Raw genomic sequence first — 22,204 nt, 5'->3', positions numbered from 1 at the left:
AGTATGACTGGACGTACAAGACTGACTCCCCATTAATAGCATACCTTAAATAAAAGGATTATGCTACATTATTAAAGTTTCGCTTCATGTAAAAATAGATTACATAATTTTTTACAGCCTCTTAAAATAACTATCTAGGTTTTATTTTTACTGTTGTACTTGCTACTATTGAGTCTTCTGAAATGGAAGGTCAGAGGCTGTACACTTTCTCCTTTAGCAGCACTTTTTCCATAGTTTTGAACAATTAGCTTATTAGTGCAGATTTTAGAAGTTTATTTCTGCTTGTGGTCTCTCAAGGACTCAAACAACATAGAAAATAAAGCCCAGTGACAAGCATGACCATTAGAGGATATTCTTTCAACTGACAATTATTTTCACCAAAAGCTTACCTCAACATTATGAATCATTTGTGACCACTTATACTTAAGTAGGACATATTAAAATTTAATGGATTTCAATGCAAAGAGCCAGCAATAGGATTGTACACATCAAGGCACTAATGTGTTGATCCTAACTGTACTTAGATGAGGCAAGTTGGAATTGCAATACTGCCAACTAAATTTCATAGTACAATAAATGAATGAATCCCAAATCTCAAGTGGGATTTCTTTTTTATTCATTATGCATGACATTTTCCTCTTTAAATTATTCATTTTAAAAAAAATGTTATTGCTTTAGCCTTCTTAACCTTTATACTCCTTCCCTCTGTGGTTTTTGCCAGCTGTAATATCAATTGAGGGGGAGAGATTATCAAAACAACATAATAAAACCTTTTCACAACCCTGCACACAAATGTGTGTTGTTACACTTCCACCTTATTTTGCCTCTTTTCACAATACTGGTATCTTGGAATGTCCTGGAAAAAAAAAAAATATGTATTTTCTATTAGTAGCTTCTTTTCAAGAAAAAAATTAATTCCAATGCTTTACCATTGTTTATGTAATCCCTGAAAATTAACCACTTGGAGAACCACCATTTGAGTCCAACAAGCTGATGAAATTTGACTGAATTCATTAAAATTAAAGACCACCTCAGACATTCTTCCTCACTCTCTTCCCATGTCTGATATTTAGATTTCCATTTTTAAATGTGTTCACCTGAACCGTGCAGAACAACATAGCAGGTTACAAGACAAGCTGTCACCACAATCTATTAATCTGTAACCTGTGTTTTAATAGTAAAACACCTAAAAACAACTGTACGTAGAAGCTATGACACAAGACTGCAAGGCATATTTGAATTCTATTTATACACAGGTGTTATTGACTCATGGTATGACCTTGGGAAAGTCACTTAATTTCTGTATAGTTCAATTTTCCTTTCCGCAGAGATAAATTACCAAAGTTACTAAAACAATAGAAATAAAAGCTTTAAAGAGTAAAGAAAAGTTACAATGGAAAGAAGTTACAAAGAGTAAAGATTCACATCAGAGAGCCAAACAATCAACGTTCCTGGCTCCGCCAAGCTGTTCTTAAGCTTTTCTTGAGCAACCACAAAATCTTGTTGCTGTAAGCACTCCCAAAATTCTCCCTAATGATTTGCTACTCCCCTTCCTTTTCATTAAATCAGCTTTATGGGGCAAGGGATATATTTTAGTCTCAAAAATAGAACCCAAATATTTAGTTTAAAATGTTTGATATATTACTATTTGCTTATTTCTAGCCTTTTATATTAAGATAGAACTGTTCGTCATGAACAGCCAATAAATTTCTGCAAAAATACTTTAAACATGGAGAACTAGAAGTCACGTTAAAGTTGCAGCACTGTATCATGTTCCATTATATACCATATCATGTCTCCTCATTAGCTGGCATGACACGATGTAACAGAAATGCATGACAATGCTAAGGGCTGTAAGAGTTATGGCAACTTCTTTGTTCTTATTATCATCCTCATGTGATTATCATCTGCAATTAGATGGAGAGAAGAAAGTTATGTTTAAACTGGCACAGCAGCTCAGCCATGCAGAGCTGCACAAAATGGATAGAGAAGTACACAGTGATCACGCTGTTTATGGATTTAGTCTCCATTATGCCTTTGTCGAACCTTGCTAAAATCACATTGCCAGACAGATCCACACTAGTACCACAGGATTTTCTCTGCAGTTACTGCTCTGGGCCACCCAGATTGACAGCTGACCAGGAAAAGGGTCTTTCTACCCTTTTATTGCTACCTCTCGCTGTCAGAGTCATTTACTCCCTTGGGTGGCTAGTGATAGAGCTACTTGCTCCAATTATCACAGTAAAGGAACTGCGCATATAGTTGTATGGACATCAAAAGGCACAGTATGGAGAAGGAAACCAGTTGAAGTGTAGTGTAGAGAGGAGAAATGCAAAAAAATTATTGAGGAAAACCAGAGAAAACCAAACAACACAGAGCCATACTGGTAGCCTTACTAGAAGGAAGAACTACAAAGAGAAGATAAAAAGTACACATATTACCAAATGTTTGTTTGCCTTCAGGCAGTATGAGAAGTATGGGAAGTTTGAAAAAACTGATACAGTGATGATGGACCTGTTTTGGTTTCAATGCAAGTAGTACACAACTTCACACAGAGAAACCTTTATCTGGGTATGGGAACCCCAGCTTCTACAGGCAAGTGAGAAAAAACATGTACTTGTTAAAATGCAAACATACATTAATTTTTGAATCCGATAAATATGTCTATAAGTTTTGAACACTTAAGAAAATGAAGGTTAATCAATATGATACTTTAGTGATACATAGCTATACTTCATATATATATATATTAAACAAATAAATTTAGCCAGCAAATGTAAGAAAAAAATCTTCTCTTTCTGTTTAAAGGCAGAGTTCAGTCTTTTTTATATCATCTTACACATTAAAAAAAGATATGTTTTCACTCTTAGTAAACAACCCACTTCCTGGGGGAACTGGTGTTTCAAGGTACTTTATTGATTAATTTTGATTGATAATTATTTATTAATTGTTGATAATTATTTATTATTATTGATTTAAATAATAATCAATAATATTGATTATTATTGATTTAAAATCATACAACCTGCATGATTTTATAGAAGCTAGAAAAGAGGAGTTAGAATTTTAATTGCAACAGTTAAAGTGAGTTAATGTCATTTCATATTTAAGGGCCTGAGCCAACAAATCCATAGGAATGAATTGGCATGCAGTGTTTTATAAGTGTGTTTTAAAAGCCTCTGGGTACATTTAAGAAAAAATTCCTCAGCAAACTGACTTTCAATGAGAAATAGGCACTTTTATTAAGGTTTAGATTCCTGAGATCACAGATACTTACCAATGTCCTCTAGACACTTTTGTAAATGGTACTTATCTCAGGAAATAGTGGAAACAGGTGAGAAACACTATGAAAAAGATGGGTAAAATGCCGAATCTAATTTGGTCAATGACAGTTTCCGCTGGCCTCAGTGGACTACCAGTTCCATCAATCAGTACTGACCAATCTTGAGGTATACAAAATCCTTGCAGCAAGCTTTGTTAATAAAACTTTACTTTCACTTTTCCTTACAGAGATTTAATAAGCATTGTTAAAAAGCTTTATGAATACACAATATATTTAAACTATAATAAGAAAAAATATCTAAAAGCATTATTTTAAGGGTTACTAAAGGGAAAAAAAGTAGTTTAGTATTTTATTGTTACAGACAACATATGGAAAATATCTTAAGTGAGAATCACACTTCATAATGGACCATAGTCTTCTGTGGAGATAAACACCACTGGACTTGTGTCACACCTATGAGAAAAAAAATATATTGGCAATTTTTATACACTTCTCTGCACCAGCATGGGGGGCTATACAAAGCTGTTGATGCACCATGATCTCAGGCTCACAATACTTAAGTTACAGGAAAAGTTTTCAAACCACCTCCCGTGATTTTAAGAATATCTGCTGGTAGTTCAAAAGCGTTGTCTAGTCATTGGTGCCGACTTCTGTGCCCTCTTTGGGCTGCTAAATTACTGTTGAATAATTTCTAACTTCTCCAGGCAAAAAATTACTGTAGTTGCTACTGAGATAACATTACCACGACAGACGGGAATCTGTGTGAGCACAAATGGCAGGCACTACATTTTGCAAGACATTCTGTGTTAAAAGTCCCCATTATGAAGTTTGAGAATACCTGAGTTATACTGCTTGCTCCTTTCCTCTAATGACCAACAAAGAATTGATAATTAACAGTGTAAGAGAGCAATTTGCAACAACAAAAATCCTATTTTTTCAGATCAAACTATTACTAGTCTTTCTCTACAGTACACTCTCTGTATACTAAGAACTTTGCAGCAATGTTTATATCTTTTATATAGATATAAAAAAAAATGAATATTGCTCTTCCAGGAACTCAAATCCACATGTTTTTCCAATTAATCCTGACATTCTCCTCAAGTTTAGTAGCATGTAAACAGAGAGTTCCTTAAGGAATATGACACATTCTGTTGCATCCCAGTTTTCCAGTTAAAAGCACAGCTTCAGAATAGGCGATATTCACTCATGGATATCAGTACAGGATTTTGTAAAGAGGTTTTTATAAGCTTATGCAAGGGAAAAAAAAAAGCAAACTAGAAAAACTTTTTTCTTCCAAAGGATGACTTTGAATACATTCTGGGTCCATATGTATATTTAATGTGGTAAAGAACATTGTCTTTAAAGTTAGCATTTACCCATTCATAATCTGAATGATAGAATCATGATTATACAAAGCAGAATTATAATCAACTTGATAAATTAAAAAAGCTATGAAGACAAAGTGTCAAGTATATACTACCATGCTTAGAAAAGTAACATAGTATGTATAAATACAGAATGGGAAACACCTGGCAACAAATGCATAGGAAAGGGTCTGGAGATTGAGATGGAGCAGAGTATAGCAGGGTATACTCCCTGCTACAAACGAAAGGAAGAGCATTCCATTTTGGAAAACAAGCAGTAAGAATTAAAAGTCATCATGAAAAGACTGGGATAATTTAGTCACAATTAGTACAAAAGAAGAAGTTACTAAAGGGATATACTAAAAATCTTCCAAAGCTTTTACCATTATAAAGAACATCATTAATTGCCACCTCCACCTTCAATATTCACAATAAACCAGTTTGATTTGCAGGAAAAAAAACATATATCAAATATTAGGAAAACCTTCCAATCAGGACACTAAGCTACCATATAAGCTATCAAGAGATATTGTTCAGCCTTGTCCAAGGTGTTTAAGAGTTCAGATAAACTTTGTCACTGATACTCTGGATACACTAACCCCATCACAATACAGAGGAGAAAACTAGATGGGCAGTCGGCTTGACTTCTAGCTCTACTTTTATATAAATCTTAAATATTACACTTACACAAAACTATTTGCAAATCCTATTTCCTGGATGCAAAACATTCCTCCTTTTGCTTTTGATTTCAGTTCTGAAGATTCAGTTGACCCGAGGAGATGACAGTCTGGCATTCCCCGGATTTCAGTGACACAGTACTCAGTAACTGATTTTCACATTAAAATAATATTTTCTCTACTGCTCCAGTTATATTCAACTGTGTAAGCAAATCATGCTAAAGCACAATACAAAGATCTCCTAACCAAACAAAAAGGAGAAAAAAATTACTGAAGCCCAGTTAAAAAAAAAAAAAAAGTAGAAGAAAAAGGATGGTTTAAAGAAAAAAAAAGTCCTAATTTAAAATTAAAAATCCTTGCTTGAACAAAACATTGAACCAATACAGGTGCCATTTGCACACCAGGAACTACTATAGGAAAAGCAGAATCACATTCTAGCCAAAGAGTAGCTGAGATACCCAAAATATGGGTGAGGCAATACTGCAAATAGAGCTCCAATCAGACTGACACCTGAACAAGCCTCCAAACAGCCACAGCTGACACTGCTTAAGGTTTTCAAAGCCATCCTGCAAAACACACAGATATTATTAGAGACCTTTAAAAGCTACAGAATTAATTCACTGCAGGTCATCAGGATTTATGCTCTAAGCTCTCACACCCATTAAACTCAATACATGACAACCTGGGTGGTCTACAGCACCTTTCCCCAGCACTTCCCTGGCACTGACCCACACTTTGGGTTCACACCACTCCCTAAGCCCCTCACCGTTCCTCTCATGCAACCATTTACACGTTGCCAAAGGCAACACAGTACATGATACAGCCTGATGTGGCTTACAGTTATAAACATATTTAGCCAATGATTCTGATTAACTTTTAATCATCCTTCTAAGAACATTTTACATACTGGAAAACTATCATATCCCTCCTCAACCTTCTCTTTCTCTTTCCCTCAGAAGAAAGAGAAAGCAAAATTGTTTCAATCATTTATAATATTTGTGCTCTTCTCTGAACTCTATTCATTTTGTCTAAGTTTTCCTTAAACTGTGTTACCCTGTAATTTCAACTGAATCTTTCTCATGAAGAACAGAAAGAAATAATTTATCTCCTCATTAAAAGTCATATGACTACATCCCAAAGTTGGAATTCACCTTTAATGGGATCATATCACTGACTTTTATTCAGTTGCTGGTCCACTATAGCCCCCAGGAGTCAATCCTATGGCACCAGTGCTTATGGAATTATTTCTCAATTTTTAGTTTGTCTGATTCTTACTTGCCAGAGTCCTTTGCACTTATGTTGACTAAACACCATCTTACTGACTTCAGATCATTCCTCTAATTTATCAAGGTCAGAGTTATTGCTCTTTCAGTGTGCTTGAAACTACTGTTAGCTTGTTGCAAAACCACAATTTTAACATTCATGCTCCATATTCCATCACTGAAGCCGTTAAAGAAAATAATGAACAAACCCAGACCCAGCAGAAACCATGGCATACCTCTAACATATACTCTTGGATTAACTACAAATACCGATAACTGTCTTCTGAAGGTATCTTTCAAATAGTTGCACACTTAAAGATAATCATCAGCTTTTTGATGTGGCTTCAGGCAATTTCTGTAGATTTCAGGGTACACCATCTTGAACATATTAAATATAGCTTCTAGAAATGCAGCTTACTGTTATAGTGCTACAATGCCAGAAGGGTCCTAGGTACTTTTAAACAAATTTTTTAAAAGTTGGTTGCTATAGAAAAAGGAGTTTCTACCATTAAGAAAAAGAATGGGCTTAAGAAAAAGTGGCATTGAACAAAATCCTCAAGCTTATGACAGCTACACTATGGAATAATTACGGGACCATCTTTGGCTTGGCTTGGAGCTTAAACATCCTGAAGAACTTTCCCCTACATTAACATTGAATATTTAACCATAAATCCTTGGATACAAATTCAATTCTCAACATCTCCCTCTCCATGTATAGTTCTACCTCATTTTCCTCTACCTACTCCTGTTCCCTCCTTTAAGAACTGGGAGAAGGAGTTCCTCAATTTTATAGGCATTATCAAAGAGCTCTTTACTCAACAGCATATAGTTATTTTGTATACTGGTTCCCCTTTATAAGACAGCATTCTCCATTTCTTTCTAGTGGAGACTGAACAGGTAGTTGGAATCAAGAGTGAGGCAAATTTCTTTATTATCCCCATTAACTGTACTGTTTGCACACTGACGAGTAGTCTTGGGCACATGAACTTGTTTTTTTTAGGTGAATCTAACTGGGCAGATGAATCCCAGGAACGCACCTAAAGCACTCTGACTGCTAATGGAGGATCAGTACATCAGACAGTAACAGAGCTAGTTCAAATAGCCTCAGAAACACATAGATAATACAAGTCATGTTGCCAGCCTCAGTTACTTCCCCCTGCAGATCTGCTTCTAACAGACCACACTACTTGCCAATGTCGAGATAGCCAAAGAAAACCCAGAGAGGTGACAAACATGTATAAAAAGCATCAGTAAAACCTTTATTGTCCCAAGAAAGCTCCCAGTTATCTCCAGTCTGTCCAAAGACAAACACCCACACAGTTTCAAAGCATACAGCACATCCTGCTAGAGAATAACTATTTAAACACTACGCTATTCTAAGCATTTGGCAGAAGTGAGCCTGTCCTGTAAATGAAGATGAGATTTCTTATTTTGAAGCTCTTCCATACTTTTCCAAAAAGCATATTCTTTCAACAGTTAATGAGTAAATATAAATGTACAGAACCTTTTATCAAGGCTTCAGGCTGCACTCTTAGTGAACATAAGAAAGTAACATTAGGTTTTATAATTTCTTTAAATGATACCTTCTTGTGATACTCTGAAGTGTTAGCCTAATTAGGTCATAATTTTGATTCTTAATTAGGTGATTTGATATTCAAAAGGGCTACACATGAGAGTCAGCAATTTTGAAAGTAAAATTATTTATTTTGGAATCTGTATTTGGGTTACAGATTTTAATTCTTTTTAATGTAAGCCATGGCCAAAGGGCATTTCAAATATAGCTAAAAGAGTTTATGTTGGGTGGGACATTGCTATACCAGATCTCAACCAGGTCGCTACATGTACTTAATTTTTCACTATTCATGATATGAAACTGTAAACCTGGTCCCACATATGTCCTAGTTTCAGGACAGCTGACCCAAACTGGCCAATGGTGTATTCCATACCATGTGACGTCCCATCTAGTATAGGAACAGGGAAGTGGGGGCAGGGATTGGCCACTCGGGGACTGGCTGGGTGTCGGTCAGCGGGTGGTGAGCAATTGCACTGCGCATCATTTGTACATTCCAATCCTTTCATTATTGCTGTTGTCATTTTATTAGTGTTATCATTATTAGTTTCTTCTTTTCTGTTCTATTAAACTGTTCTTATCTCAACCCGCGGGTTTTGCTTCTTTTCCCGATTTTCTCCCCCATCCCACTGGGTGGGGGGGGAGTGAGTGAGCGGCTGCGTGGTGTTTAGTTGCTGGCTGGGGTTAAACCACGACAGTCCATTTTGGCGCCCAACGTGGGGCCTGAAGGGTTGAGATAACGACAAACCTGACCAGAGCTTGTTAAAACAAATTTGTTATAAGCATTCATTATATCGGTCTAATAGTCGCTGGTCATTATGTTGATTTATGTGTTCTTAGAGTTGTTGCTCTGGTTTTTAAAGTTCTGTTATGTATCACCTCGCTTACTGTATGTAGTCCCTCTTCTGCCACTTATCATCCGTGGGAGGTGGATTAAGGTTTTCGCTTTGATGTATTGTATAACACTGGTTTATGGTATGATAAAGTCATCGGCTGTGGGATTAATCCGGTACTTGCACTCAGCATTGTCACCTTTATACTGTGGGAGCCATGTGTGGGAAACTATTAATAATTACACCATTTACCTTTCCTCCTTGGAAAACCAGTCTATGGGTGGGATACCTTTCTTCCCCTCTCCTTTCTCCTTCAGTCCAGTTACAATGGTGTTTGAGAATTTTGAAAAATTTGAATACTCTTGGGATGTTGGGACCAGCACAGTCCTAGCCCTACTGCTAGGAATTAGCATGCTTCTGAATGTGGTTCAGCTCTTGTTTATGGTTAAACAACTATTTAAGAAAATCACCCAGAGGTCTGCCCCAAGGCTGGATAATTATGAGTGGCAGGGTGCGTGGGGTAGTATGGGCAAGTACCTAGAAAAGTGGGCACCTCCGATGTTTTGGAAATTCACGCCTGAACAAGTGCAGAATCCAGAAGAACTAGTAAAATATTTGGAAAAGGTATGCTGTCACCCCGGCAGCTCCAGAGAGATACAAATTACCGCAATGTGCTGGGGCCTGGCCCATGCCTATCGAGCCCTGTTCAACACCACTCAGTACCCTCAAGGGGAAGAGAAGGTCTCTGGACCTAACAACAAAACGATGAGCACTGCGGTCACACAAACCTCGGCAACGGGCACTGCGGCCCCTCCAGCCCTGGCGACGAGCACTGTGGCTACCCAAACCTCAGTGACAGGTACTGCAGCCCCTCCAGCCTCGGCAATGAGCATGGCAGCTACCCAAACCTCGGCAACGGGCACTGAGGTCCCTCCAGCCCCAGCAATGAGCACAGCAGCTACCCAAACCTTGGCAACAGACACTGCGGTTATCCAAGATCCGGCGAGCGATACTGCAACTGAACCAGCGGACCAACCTACACCAGTATCAGTTGCCCCTGTACAGAAAAAGAAATATACAAAAAAATCAGTTCGCTTACCGAAGGATGAAGGCGAACCAGGATCATCATGGGAACAGGAGGAAGAGGCAGAACCAGAGGTAATAACCCGGTCCCTATCCTTGAGTGAGCTGCAGGATATGCGAAAAGATTTTGGCCGCCGTATAGGTGAGCATATTATCACCTGGCTCCTCCGATGCTGGGACAATGGGGCTAATAGCTTGGAATTAGAAGGTAGGGAAGCCAAGCAGCTGGGATCGCTTGCCAGGGAAGGTGGCATTGACAAGGCAATTGAAAGAGGGACACAAGCCATCAGCCTCTGGAGGCGACTCCTGTCAAGTGTGAAGGAAAGGTACCCCTTTAAGGAAGATGTTATATGTCAATGAAGCAAGTGGACAACCATGGAAAAAGGTATCCAATACCTGAGGGAATTAGCTGTGCTAGAGACAATTCATCATGATCCGGACAACCCACAATTACCCAAAGATCCGGACGAAGTCCAATGCATACGAACCATGTGGCAGAAGTTTGTACGGAGCGCACCATCGTCCTATGCCAACTCACTGGCAATAATGACCTGGAAAGACGAAGAGGCACCAACAGTGGATGAAGTGGCTCGCCAACTCCGTCAATACGAAGAAAATCTCTCCTCCCTACAAGCCTGCATTTCGGCTGTGGAGAAGCTGTCCGAGGATTTCCAGCAATTCAAAGAGGAGATGTCCTATTGCCCACCTGTAAGGACCAATGTCTCAGCTATTAGGAGTGAGCGCTCCTCTGCCCAAGAGAGACAATATAGAAGGTACACACCGTGAGGTGCCCTGTGGTTTTACCTATGTGATCATGGAGAGGACATGAGGAAATGGGATGGAAAACCTACCTCAGTCCTCAATACACGGGTACGTGAGCTGCAAGGAAAAACCACCACAAAAGGGGATTCTACCAGGAAAAATGCCGCTCCAGTTTCCAAACAGAGTAGAAGGGCTGATCTTATTTCTGATCCTCTTGAAGGGACTTCTGAGCCAATTTTACGAGAAGTGAATACTGGATACTCTGGCCAGAATTAGAGGGGCCCTGCCTCCAGCCAGGTGGAGGAAAGGGATAACCGGGTCTATTGGACTGGGTGGATTCGATGGCCTGGCACGTTAGACCCACAGGAGTATAAGGCTCTAGTAGACACCGGCGCACAGTGTACTCTAATGCCATCAAGTTATAAAGGGGCAGAACCCATTTGTATTTCTGGTGTGACGGGGGATCCCAAGAGTTAACTGTATTGGAAGCTGAAGTAAGCCTAACTGGGAATGAATGGCAGAAACACCCCATTGTGACTGGTCCAGAGGCTCCGTGTATCCTTGGCACAGACTATCTCAGGAGAGGGTATTTTAAGGACCCGAAGGGGTATCGATGGGCTTTTGGTATAGCTGCCTTGGAGACGGAGGGCACTGAACAGCTGTCTACCCTGCCTGGTCTCTCTCAAGACCCTTCGATTGTGGGGTTGCTGAGGGTTGAAGAACAACAAGTGCCAATTGCTACCACGACGGTGCACCAGCGGCAATATCGCACCAACCGAGACTCTCTCATTCCCATCCACAAGTTGATTCGCCAACTGGAGAGCCAAGGAGTGATCAGCAAAACTCGCTCACCCTTTAATAGTCCCATATGGCCAGTGCAAAAGTCTAATGGAGAGTGGAGACTAACAGTTGACTATCGCGGCCTGAACGAAGCTACGCCACCACTGAGTGCTGCCGTTCCAGATATGCTAGAACTTCAATACGAACTAGAGACAAAGGCAGCCAAGTGGTATGCTACAATTGACATTGCTAATGCGTTTTTCTCAATCCCTCTGGCAGCAGAGTGTCGTCCACAATTTGCCTTTACTTGGAGGGATGTCCAGTACACTTGGAATCGATTGCCCCAGGGGTGGAAACACAGCCCCACCATTTGCCATGGACTAATCCAGACTGCACTGGAAAAAGGTGAAGCTCCGGAACACCTGCAATACATTGATGACATCATCGTATGGGGCAACATGGCAGAAGAAGTCTTTGAGAAAGGGAAGAAAATAATCCAAATCCTTCTGAAAGCTGGTTTTGCCATAAAAGAAAGTAAGGTCAAGGGACCTGCACAGGAGATCCAGTTTTTAGGAATAAAATGGCAAGATGGACGTCTGTCGTGGTTTAACCCCAGCCAGCAACTAAACACCACGCAGCCGCTCACTCACTCCCCCCCACCCAGTGGGATGGGGGAGAAAATCGGGAAAAGAAGCAAAACCCGTGGGTTGAGATAAGAACGGTTTAATAGAACAGAAAAGAAGAAACTAATAATGATAATGATAACACTAATAAAACGACAACAGCAATAATGAAAGGATTGGAATGTACAAATGATACACAGTGCAATTGCTCACCACCCGCCGACTGACACCCAGCCAGTCCCCCGAGCGGCGAATCCCTGCCCCCCACTTCCCCGTTCCTATACTGGATGGGACGTCACATGGTATGGAATACACCGTTGGCCAGTTTGGGTCAGCTGCCCTGGCTGTGTCCTGTGCCAACTTCTTGTGCCCCTCCAGCTTTCTCGCTGGCTGGGCATGAGAAGCTGAAAAATCCTTGACTTTAGACTAAACACTACTGAGCAACAACTGAAAACATCAGTGTTATCAACATTCTTCACATACTGAACTCAAAACATAGCACTGTACCAGCTACTAGGAAGACAATTAACTCTATCCCAGCTGAAACCAGGACGTCGTCAGATCCCAATGGACGTGATTAACAAAATAGCAGCTATGTCTCCACCAACTAATAAAAAGGAAACACAGGCTTTCTTAGGTGTCGTGGGGTTTTGGAGAATGCATATTCCAAATTAGTCTGATTGTAAGCCCTCTCTATTAAGTGACCCGAAAAAAGAAGGATTTTAAATGGGGCCCTGAGCAACAACAAGCCTTTGAACAAATTAAACAGGAGATTGTTCACGCAGTAGCCCTTGGACCAGTCCGGGCAGGACAAGATGTTAAAAATGTGCTCTATACTGCAGCTGGGGAGAATGGCCCTCCCTGGAGCCTCTGGCAGAAAGCACCTGGGGACACCCGAGGCCGACCCCTGGGGTTTTGGAGTTGAGGATATTGAGGATCTGAAGCTCGCTATACTCCAACTGAAAAAGAGATATTGGCAGCATATGAAGGAGTTCGAGCTGCCTCAGAAGTGGTTGGTACTGAAACACATCTCCTCTTAGCACCCCGACTGCCAGTGCTGGGCTGGATGTTCAAAGGGAGGGTCTCCTCTACACATCACGCAACTGATGCCACGTGGAGTAAGTGGATTGCATTGATCACACAACGGGCTCGCATAGGAAACCCCAGTCGCCCAGGAATTTTGGAAGTGATCACGGACTGGCCAGAAGGCAAAGATTTTGGAATGTCGCCAGAGGAGGAGGTGGCACGTGCTGAAGAGGCCCCGCTGTATAATAAACTGCCAGAAAATGAGAGGCAATATGCCCTGTTCACTGACGGATCCTGTCGCATTGTGGGAAAGCATCGGAGGTGGAAAGCTGCTGTATGGGGTCCTACATGACAAGTTGCAGAAACTGCTGAAGGAGAAGGTGAATCGAGTCAGTTCGCAGAGGTGAAAGCCATCCAGCTAGCATTAGATATTGCTGAAAGAGAAAAGTGGCCAGTGCTCTATCTCTATACTGACTCATGGATGGTGGCAAATGCCCTGTGGGGGTGGCTACAGCAATGGAAGCAGAGCAACTGGCAGCAGAGAGGTAAACCCATTTGGGCTGCCGCGCTGTGGCAAGATATTGCTTCCCGGCTAGAGAATCTGGTTGTAAAAGTATGTCACGTAGATGCTCATGTACCCAAGAGTTGGGCCACTGAAGAACATCAAAATAACCAACAGGTGGATCAGGCTGCCAAGATTGAAGTGGCTCAGGTGGACCTGCACTGGCAACATAAAGGTGAACTATTTATGGCTCGGTGGGCCCATGATGCTTCAGGCCATCAGGGAAGAGATGCAACATATAGATGGGCTTGTGACCGAGGGGTGGACTTGACCATGGACACTATTGCACAGGTTATCCATGAATGTGAAACATGTGCTGCAATTAAGCAAGCCAAGTGGTTAAAGCCCCTGTGGTATGGAGGGCGATGGCTGAAATATAAATATGGGGAAGCCTGGCAGATTGACTATATCACGCTCCCACAGACTCGCCAAGGCAAGCGCTATGTGCTCACAATGGTGGAAGCAACCACCGGATGGCTGGAAACATATTCTGTACCCCATGCCACCGCCCAGAACCATATCCTGGGCCTAGAAAAGCAAGTCTTGTGGCGACACGGCACCCCAGAAAGAACTGAGTCAGACAACGGGACTAATTTCCGAAACAACCTCATAGACGCCTGGGCCAAAGAGCATGGCATTGAGTGGGTGTATCATATCCCCTATCATGCTCCAGCCTCTGGGAAAATTGAGCGATACAATGGACTGTTAAAGACTACATTGAGAGCAATGGGGGGTGGAACTTTCAAACATTGGGATACACATTTAGCAAAAGCCACCTGGTTAGTCAACACCAGAGGATCTGCCAATCGGGGTGGCCCTGCCCAGTCAGAAATTTTATGTACTGTAGAAGGGGATAAAGTCCCTGTAGTGCATATAAAAAATATGTTAGGGAAGACAGTCTGGGTTACTCCTGCCTCAGGCAAAGGTAAACCCATTCGTGGGATTGCTTTTGCTCAAGGGCCTGGGTGCACTTGGTGGGTGATGCGAAAAGATGGGGAAGTCCGATGTGTGCCTCAAGGGGATTTAATTTTAGGTGAGAATAGCCAGAATTAAACTGTATGATATTAGTTGCTATATAACCCTGCTACTGTATGTTATCATTACTATAATTGTTATATGCTATATCCATAGTACTATAGTAAGAATCACTTAGATCAAGCAAGAAAAGAACTGTGATGAAACTGAGCAAAGCGCAGTAGTGATGGAACCAGAACTGACTCCAGCATGCAACAATCCAACGGCGCACACCATCCTCCTGCTGCGCCAAATGTCACCTGCTTGTCACACCGCACTGAAGCCCAATTCTGCTCTACCGACTGAGAGGACTTTGCACCATCCCTCCTGCCCAGAAAGACTGGTATGACAGATGGAGCCCAGCGTCGGAAACTAAATGAACTCAATGAACATTTTATGAACATGACCCATGAACTAAAGGAATGATATCTCTGTGTGTGTATACATATATATATATATATCTATATCTCATTGTTCATATGTCTTAAAGGGATGGAAAGGTGATGATGATTGATCAGGATGTAACTAAAGGTATGGGAACTGTGCATGACGTCAATGGTATAGAATAAGGGGTGGATACTGTCCTAGTTTCAGCTGGGATAGAGCTAACTGTCTTCCTAGTAGCTGGTACAGTGCTATGTTTTGAGTTCAGTATGCGAAGAATGTTGATAACACTGATGTTTTCAGTTGTTGCTCAGTAGTGTTTAGTCTAAAGTCAAGGATTTTTCAGCTTCTCATGCCCAGCCAGCGAGAAAGCTGGAGGGGCACAAGAAGTTGGCACAGGACACAGCCAGGGCAGCTGACCCAAACTGGCCAACGGTGTATTCCATACCATGTGACGTCCCATCCAGTATAGGAACGGGGAAGTGGGGGGCAGGGATTCGCCGCTCGGGGGACTGGCTGGGTGTCAGTCGGCGGGTGGTGAGCAATTGCACTGTGTATCATTTGTACATTCCAATCCTTTCATTATTGCTGTTGTCGTTTTATTAGTGTTATCATTATCATTATTAGTTTCTTCTTTTCTGTTCTATTAAACCGTTCTTATCTCAACCCACGGGTTTTGCTTCTTTTCCCGATTTTCTCCCCCATCCCACTGGGTGGGGGGGAGTGAGTGAGCAGCTGCATGGTGTTTAGTTGCTGGCTGGGGTTAAACCACGACAACATATCATCAATACATGGCTAACAGCCCACTGTCAAATATCTTATGTTTTGCTTGGAAGGTACTTCTTCCTTGTATTATTTTTATTTGAGAGGTAGTATAACTGTCTACCTGTACCACAATGGTAAAAATTATTCTAGTAGATGTCAGTCATGCCTTCTTGGTGTTATTTTGGCCTCATGTAATAGAAAAAAGTGGGTTTAGTGTTTTTTTAAATTTTAGTCTTTATATATTCAATGTGGAGACCAGATGGCTTTCCCAAGGTCCTTCATCTAGAGCAAGATTTCTTCTAATTTGTTTACAATTTTTAAAAATTTTACTCTTTTCCTAACAGAATTAATGATAACCAAATTGAATAGTGCCCTGAACCCAATAACACTAGTCAATTGAACAGGCAGAAGTGAATTTCCGTATTAAATCAATTCACCTTATTAGCTTAGGTGGAAAAAGATGAACTGCAGCTATGAACACCTTTTCAAAATTTTGAGAAGGAAAAACAATGCCCATATAATCTTTTCAAAGTTCAACAAATAAAATACCCTTAACATATTTTAGGCTTGCAAAGAAATACTAACAAAAATTTGTGAAACTAACTTGACACTTATTCTGGCTCACTTCTTCACTTCACATGATTATCAGTCCGCTTCCAGATATGGCTATAGTGTAACTCTAAAGAAAAATTATATAGAGAGTTTCTACCACAGCACAGTCTGCAGCTGTTTGACCGAATCATTTAAAGTAGCACATGCAGAGGAGGGCTGTACATAGTAACAAGGACTTCTGAGTTGCTGAAACATTGCACAGGTCATTCAGATTATATTAAACAGGAATTAAATTATTCTTTGTAATGTAAGAAAACAAATACAGAAAATCAAGATACTGCCCTAACACAACTCCAAACTTGATCAAAAACAATACCCATGAAGACAAAATAATAACCTCCCAATTTCAAGCATGAAGCATGCATACAATATACTTTTCCCTACAGATGTGAAGACTGCTGTAGGTGAAAGAGGTCATTGAAGCCAAAGACCATAGTGATATTATGTGGTCTAGGACACTATGAAGCTGAATGAACATCCAACCCAAATTCAGAGCACGAAGCTGGTAAAAAAACCTGCTTCCAAGTCAGCAGGAGTATCTGGTGTTTATTAAGAGATTGTCTGTCTCACTAATGAAAAAAGGCAGGAAGAAAATGTCTTGCAACAGTACAAAGACACTAGCCTTCAGATTCTACAGAAAAGATGTGGCTTTGCTTCCACTGTTACTAAAGAAATAGGAATATAGAAAAGGACATGAATAAAATTTCTTTCAAAAATGGTAATTCCATGACATTCATTTAAATCATTGTGCAACACTCTGAAATCTTCTCTACATTCCTTTTCCAAATTAGAAATATTCTTCAACACCTACTTAAATTAGCTTCATCTTTAATTTCATGCTTTCTGTGACCCAGCCAACTAGTACTTTCTAAAGTTGCAGATTTTTTTATTCAGTGTTATCGCTACTTCATAATTAGTCATAGGCATATACCATAAAGCCAGTAATGCAACCATAATCATTTCTCTATCAAGAAGGTAGGAGTTTTCACTCCTCACTGCTTGCTCAGCAGCAATAAGTGATCAAATTGAGATAAAACTTAGATTTAAAATTATCTTATTACCAACTCATTCTACTGGTCAGTAACACAATCAGTGTTTTGGTTTTTACCTGTTGTGGAAACCAACTGCTAACACAATCAGATGTGCATAATTTTTAATTTTAATATACAAATACATATTTTGAATCATGAACATATACTTCATGTCTTACCTGGCATGACAGCAGCTTGCTGAGTGGCTGAGTCTGTACTTAAGGAAAGGCGACCACCTTTGGCCAATCTATCACAGAAGAGGGTGATGTTCTTCTTCAGTCTGCTAGTGTCTTTGGGCATGCACAACTGGCTGCTGAGAGTCAGGGCCTGTTCCTTAGAGCTCTTTGACAAACAAGTTCTTAACAAGTAAGAAATGGCAGCATCCACAGTTTCTTCCCAACCCTGAATTAAAGAAAAGGAAATTAAATAAAATTAGGTGAACTGTAATATGATATAGCATCTTAAAAACAAAGTAACAAATCAAGGACTATGAATTTTCAAATTATACCAATACATACAATACAATTTGGGGGTTAATGAGTGTCATGAACACTCAGTTCTTCAGCTTGTACAAGCAAAAACTTTGCCAGCGAGCCTAAAAAAAACCAAACATGTCCCAATATTGACAGAGAAATATAATTTCAACAATAATAGTAATAATAATATATCGACAGTATTGTGACATAACAGTTAATTTCAGTAGTTATATTAACAACTGAAAACTAGAAGTTCCTGGATGCAACATTTAGAATTAAGAACAGAATTGAAATGTAAATACAAACATAATATGTAGTATATAACATTATGCTGAAGATATGTCAAGGCCAGGGAAAAAAAAAGTATCCAGTTATACGTTCTTTGGAATCACTGTCTAAGATTCTGACAATATGCCAATTGCACAGAACACCATGACTGCAACTCAAAGCTGCAGATATTCAGTATCCACATATCAGATCAATTAACTTCAAGCTATGATACCCACAGCATTAGTACAAGTGTGTCAGTGCTCTGATGAACTGGGACTTAGATTTCTGACCGTGTAGAGGGAAGCTGTAAACATTTATGAGAAAAGCAGCTTAGTAATCAGTTCAGTTAAAACAAACACCTATCTATGGAAAAGCTTTCAGGAGGAAAAGCTATATTCAGTGTCATATTCAGTATACATACTTCCACAAAATAAAGTGTGGAATAAAGTTATTACTCCTGTGAATAACAGTCAGTAAAAGCAAGTAAGTTTCTTTACATAGGGCACCTTGAAAAGCAGCTTTAAAAGTCAGGTTCAAGTTTGTAATCTCTACTATGGTTTTCAGTGACACAAACAAATAAAAGACATTCCTTCAAGTAAGAATCCTGGATAGCAGAAGTCTTGTTATTTGTGACAACATTATTAGGTTAATTTGTAAAATGTAATATATGACATCTATCTCATTTACGCAGTGTGCAATGCAGAATTGACTCTTCCTGATGCATTCTGTAATCTTAAATTACACTCTATGATGAGACCATGTGATTAATCCAAAGTGTCTATAATTAATGAACCTGCAAGTTGATCACAAAGCCTGCTCATGTCTTTTCATGACAATCTTGCAGAGCTTGGACAGAGTTAGCAACTAATATCAAGGCTTGTGGTCTGCTAACTTCAGGACTCATAACATCTCCTAGTATTCAGCTACCTGTTAGCAAGTTTTATGTATGTGCTGCCTGCATGTACAGGGAAGTAATATTCAATCACTGCACTATTAGTGTCTGCTCTCTCAACACTCCTCATTGGTTGGGACTTACTTTGGCAATAGTCTTTATTGACTTCAGAAGTTTTGAGGCTACAGTCTGGAAACACCCAGCTCTATCTGCTGCTAAGCTAACAGAAAGTAACACCAAGGTAGCTCTTTACATGGTGATTACTCAGACAGAACAAAGAGAAAACTCAAGTATCCAGTTGTAGTTAATACAACCCCAGAGTCTTCTCGTTTTTAAGGTCTTCCTCATGATGCATTCTACTTGATTGAAAATGCTCAGCTGAACTGCAAAATCACCTACCTATCCAAATTTCCATGACGGGTTAAGTGTAACATTTTAAAAAATGATGGCGTCAACCCTGTCAGAGTCCACTGTCGAGCAAATAAGGTTTGTGAATCTCTTTTATTAGATACATATGGCTTTTGTGAAAGCTAGGGTACTACTTTAGACACAGAGAAGCAAAGGCCACCCTTCCTGACTTTGTTACTTCCTAAGAACAGGTCCAGGACGGATGCTTACTAGTGGTGAAGTATATCAGTGAGACCACACAGTCATATGCACTTCAACCTGGTCCAAACAGACACTATTCCTAATAGTGTCCTGGAAACACACTGTATAAAACATTTACATTTTGCAGAGGAACAGGATCAACTAGTGGGGTTTTCTTAGTAAATGTTTGCCTTTCCTGATTTCAGAACAATGACAACAATAACCTATTGTCTTATCTGGATTTCCCCCCCCCAAAAACCATGGAAATTAGAAAAATCATGCCAGTCAATCTGTGCTGTGGTAGCTCAGTTTTTTTCAAATATTCTAGAAAGATTCCATTGGAGTGTAATCCATCCACTGACCTGTGATGGTGACAGGAAATAATCCACCCCGCAGTCAATTTAAAGAGGTTAATGAGCTGGTAAATGCTGTCTACATTCCCACATACTGGGCAATGAAAGTTAATATGTAGAAAGCATCAAAAACAGTCAAGCCAGGCACTCCTAATTATACTACAAATCATGAAAAATAAGACAACATAAATGTAAGAATCTGAGTTGCACTAAAAGACAAAGAAACATGATCAACTGGTGTCAGCATACAGTAGCTGAGAAGCTGGCCAATATATCCTTCCAAATAAGTTATAAAAACGCAGGCAAAAGGAGCATTTAAATAAAGAAACAGAAATACAAGCTAACAAAAGTCAGGAAATTGAAAGTGGCTAGTATTCTGTCCTTGGCTCACACAGGTATGTTTTACTTTGTACCATAGCCTTAAATACAAGAACAAGGGTTGGAAAATGTTAATTTCCATGTAAAACTGGTTTCTCAGTAGACCATAAAACTATCTTCTCCAATTCAAGGACTGTTGACCTAGTAAGTCCAGTCAAATCCAAAGCAGCCTTTATGATTAGTGAAAGAGTACACAAAAGCTACCTCTACATGGAAAAAAATCTTGATGGAAGTCTGTTGAGGTGATTTTATACAACTATGAATTAATGGCCACAAATAAGACTGCATTTGTCAGCAATTTTTATTGCCACAAGGGGAGAATTGAAGGAACAAGAAAAATTCTTCACCCTTTACGTATTAAAAAAAACTAAAAGATGTTTGAAAATGAAAGTGTTCTAGTCTATGGCCCACACTGAAGAATGATTCTACAGCCATAGCTGTAATGTTCACTAATGGCTTTTTGTGTAGTATTCTGCATATTTGAGGTCTGAAAAGAACACCTTCAACAGAAGTGTGATACCAGTAATCCATCATCCTATGACCAGCAAGCATTGCCATAACTGCCACAATGAATGTGAGTCAAGACTCACAGAAAGAGGTATTACTAAATCATGCAAATTCTTCATATTGACTGTTATCACCTGGAATAGATATGAAAAGTACTTAATTCACCAGTTTAACTTTTTCACTGGGAAAGGCTTGGCTTCATATTTCACATGTATACATTATTATTTTTCTCTTGTAGGTAATAGGTGGAGATTGGCACTTTCATTTTAACCAAATCATATACACCGCAGGAATCTGAAGACCAAATGTAGATTTGTGATACTAGCAGGACTAAGATTGTACTAGTACACACCACTTATATTCCATATATATTATCATTAAGGATCCTCAGGTGTCACAGCATATCTGAGTGTGACCGTGATTATACATTTGATCTCACTTTGACATAAGGTTTAATCTAAAGTACCTAATTTTTAGGAAGATTTTTAGGTTCTACCATCTGCCAAACAAGAAGAAACCTCCAAAATTATGTTCCCTGCAGGGTAAATGACTAACCTACTGTTATTCTAAAATTGTAGACAATAAAACTGGAGGCCCATTCAGCATGTGAGATCTCACACTGCAGATAAATTGTCAGGCTGCAGAAAGGGCACTGATCCTGTGACACAATGTGCAGGTGGGGAATGTGGTTACTAGTGACATTTGAGGGCAGGCCCTGTTAGAAGGCACAGCACTGTCGTCTGCCACCTGGCTTCAAGTCTCCACTCCCCAAGAGTTTAGCTGGTCAACAGACAAGGTCAACTAGACATACATAGCGGCAGGATCCGAGAGGAGGATTTCAATATTGTTGTTAAGATGCACAGGACACACATAAATAGGGAGAAGCATGAGATAGGGCCTAACTGTTGTCAGATTTGATAGGTTTACTCATATAGTTTAGATTCTTAACACATTCATACTGTATAACTGTCCACAAACATTTTCTTAAGTTTTTAGATACCCCTTGACACCACCAATAGTGTTATTCATAAATCACTGGGAGTTAATGAAGTGAAACATTAAGTACTGGTTAAGCCACAGTGCTCCAACTGAGGTCCAGTCAAAATCCT

At 39.8% G+C, this 22,204-nt stretch overlaps 1 protein-coding gene across 6 annotated transcripts in view; it reads right to left on the bottom strand.

Annotated features, from left to right (window-relative positions):
* The window catches only part of BBS9 (Bardet-Biedl syndrome 9), a 326,659-nt gene that overhangs the window by 147,330 nt on the left and 157,125 nt on the right, over positions 1-22,204 (bottom strand). For all 6 annotated transcript variants that reach the window (XM_052792624.1, XM_052792616.1, XM_052792650.1 and 3 more), the window contains one exon: positions 17,811-18,033. In XM_052792624.1, coding sequence (XP_052648584.1) covers positions 17,811-18,033 — 223 coding nt within the window. The remainder of the gene's footprint in view (positions 1-17,810; positions 18,034-22,204) is intronic.

Source organism: Harpia harpyja, chromosome 1, assembly GCF_026419915.1.
Source record: "Harpia harpyja isolate bHarHar1 chromosome 1, bHarHar1 primary haplotype, whole genome shotgun sequence".
NCBI lineage: Eukaryota > Metazoa > Chordata > Aves > Accipitriformes > Accipitridae > Harpia > Harpia harpyja.
Note: the sequence above shows the minus strand (reverse complement) of the source record. Positions and strands in the feature narration are given on the sequence as shown.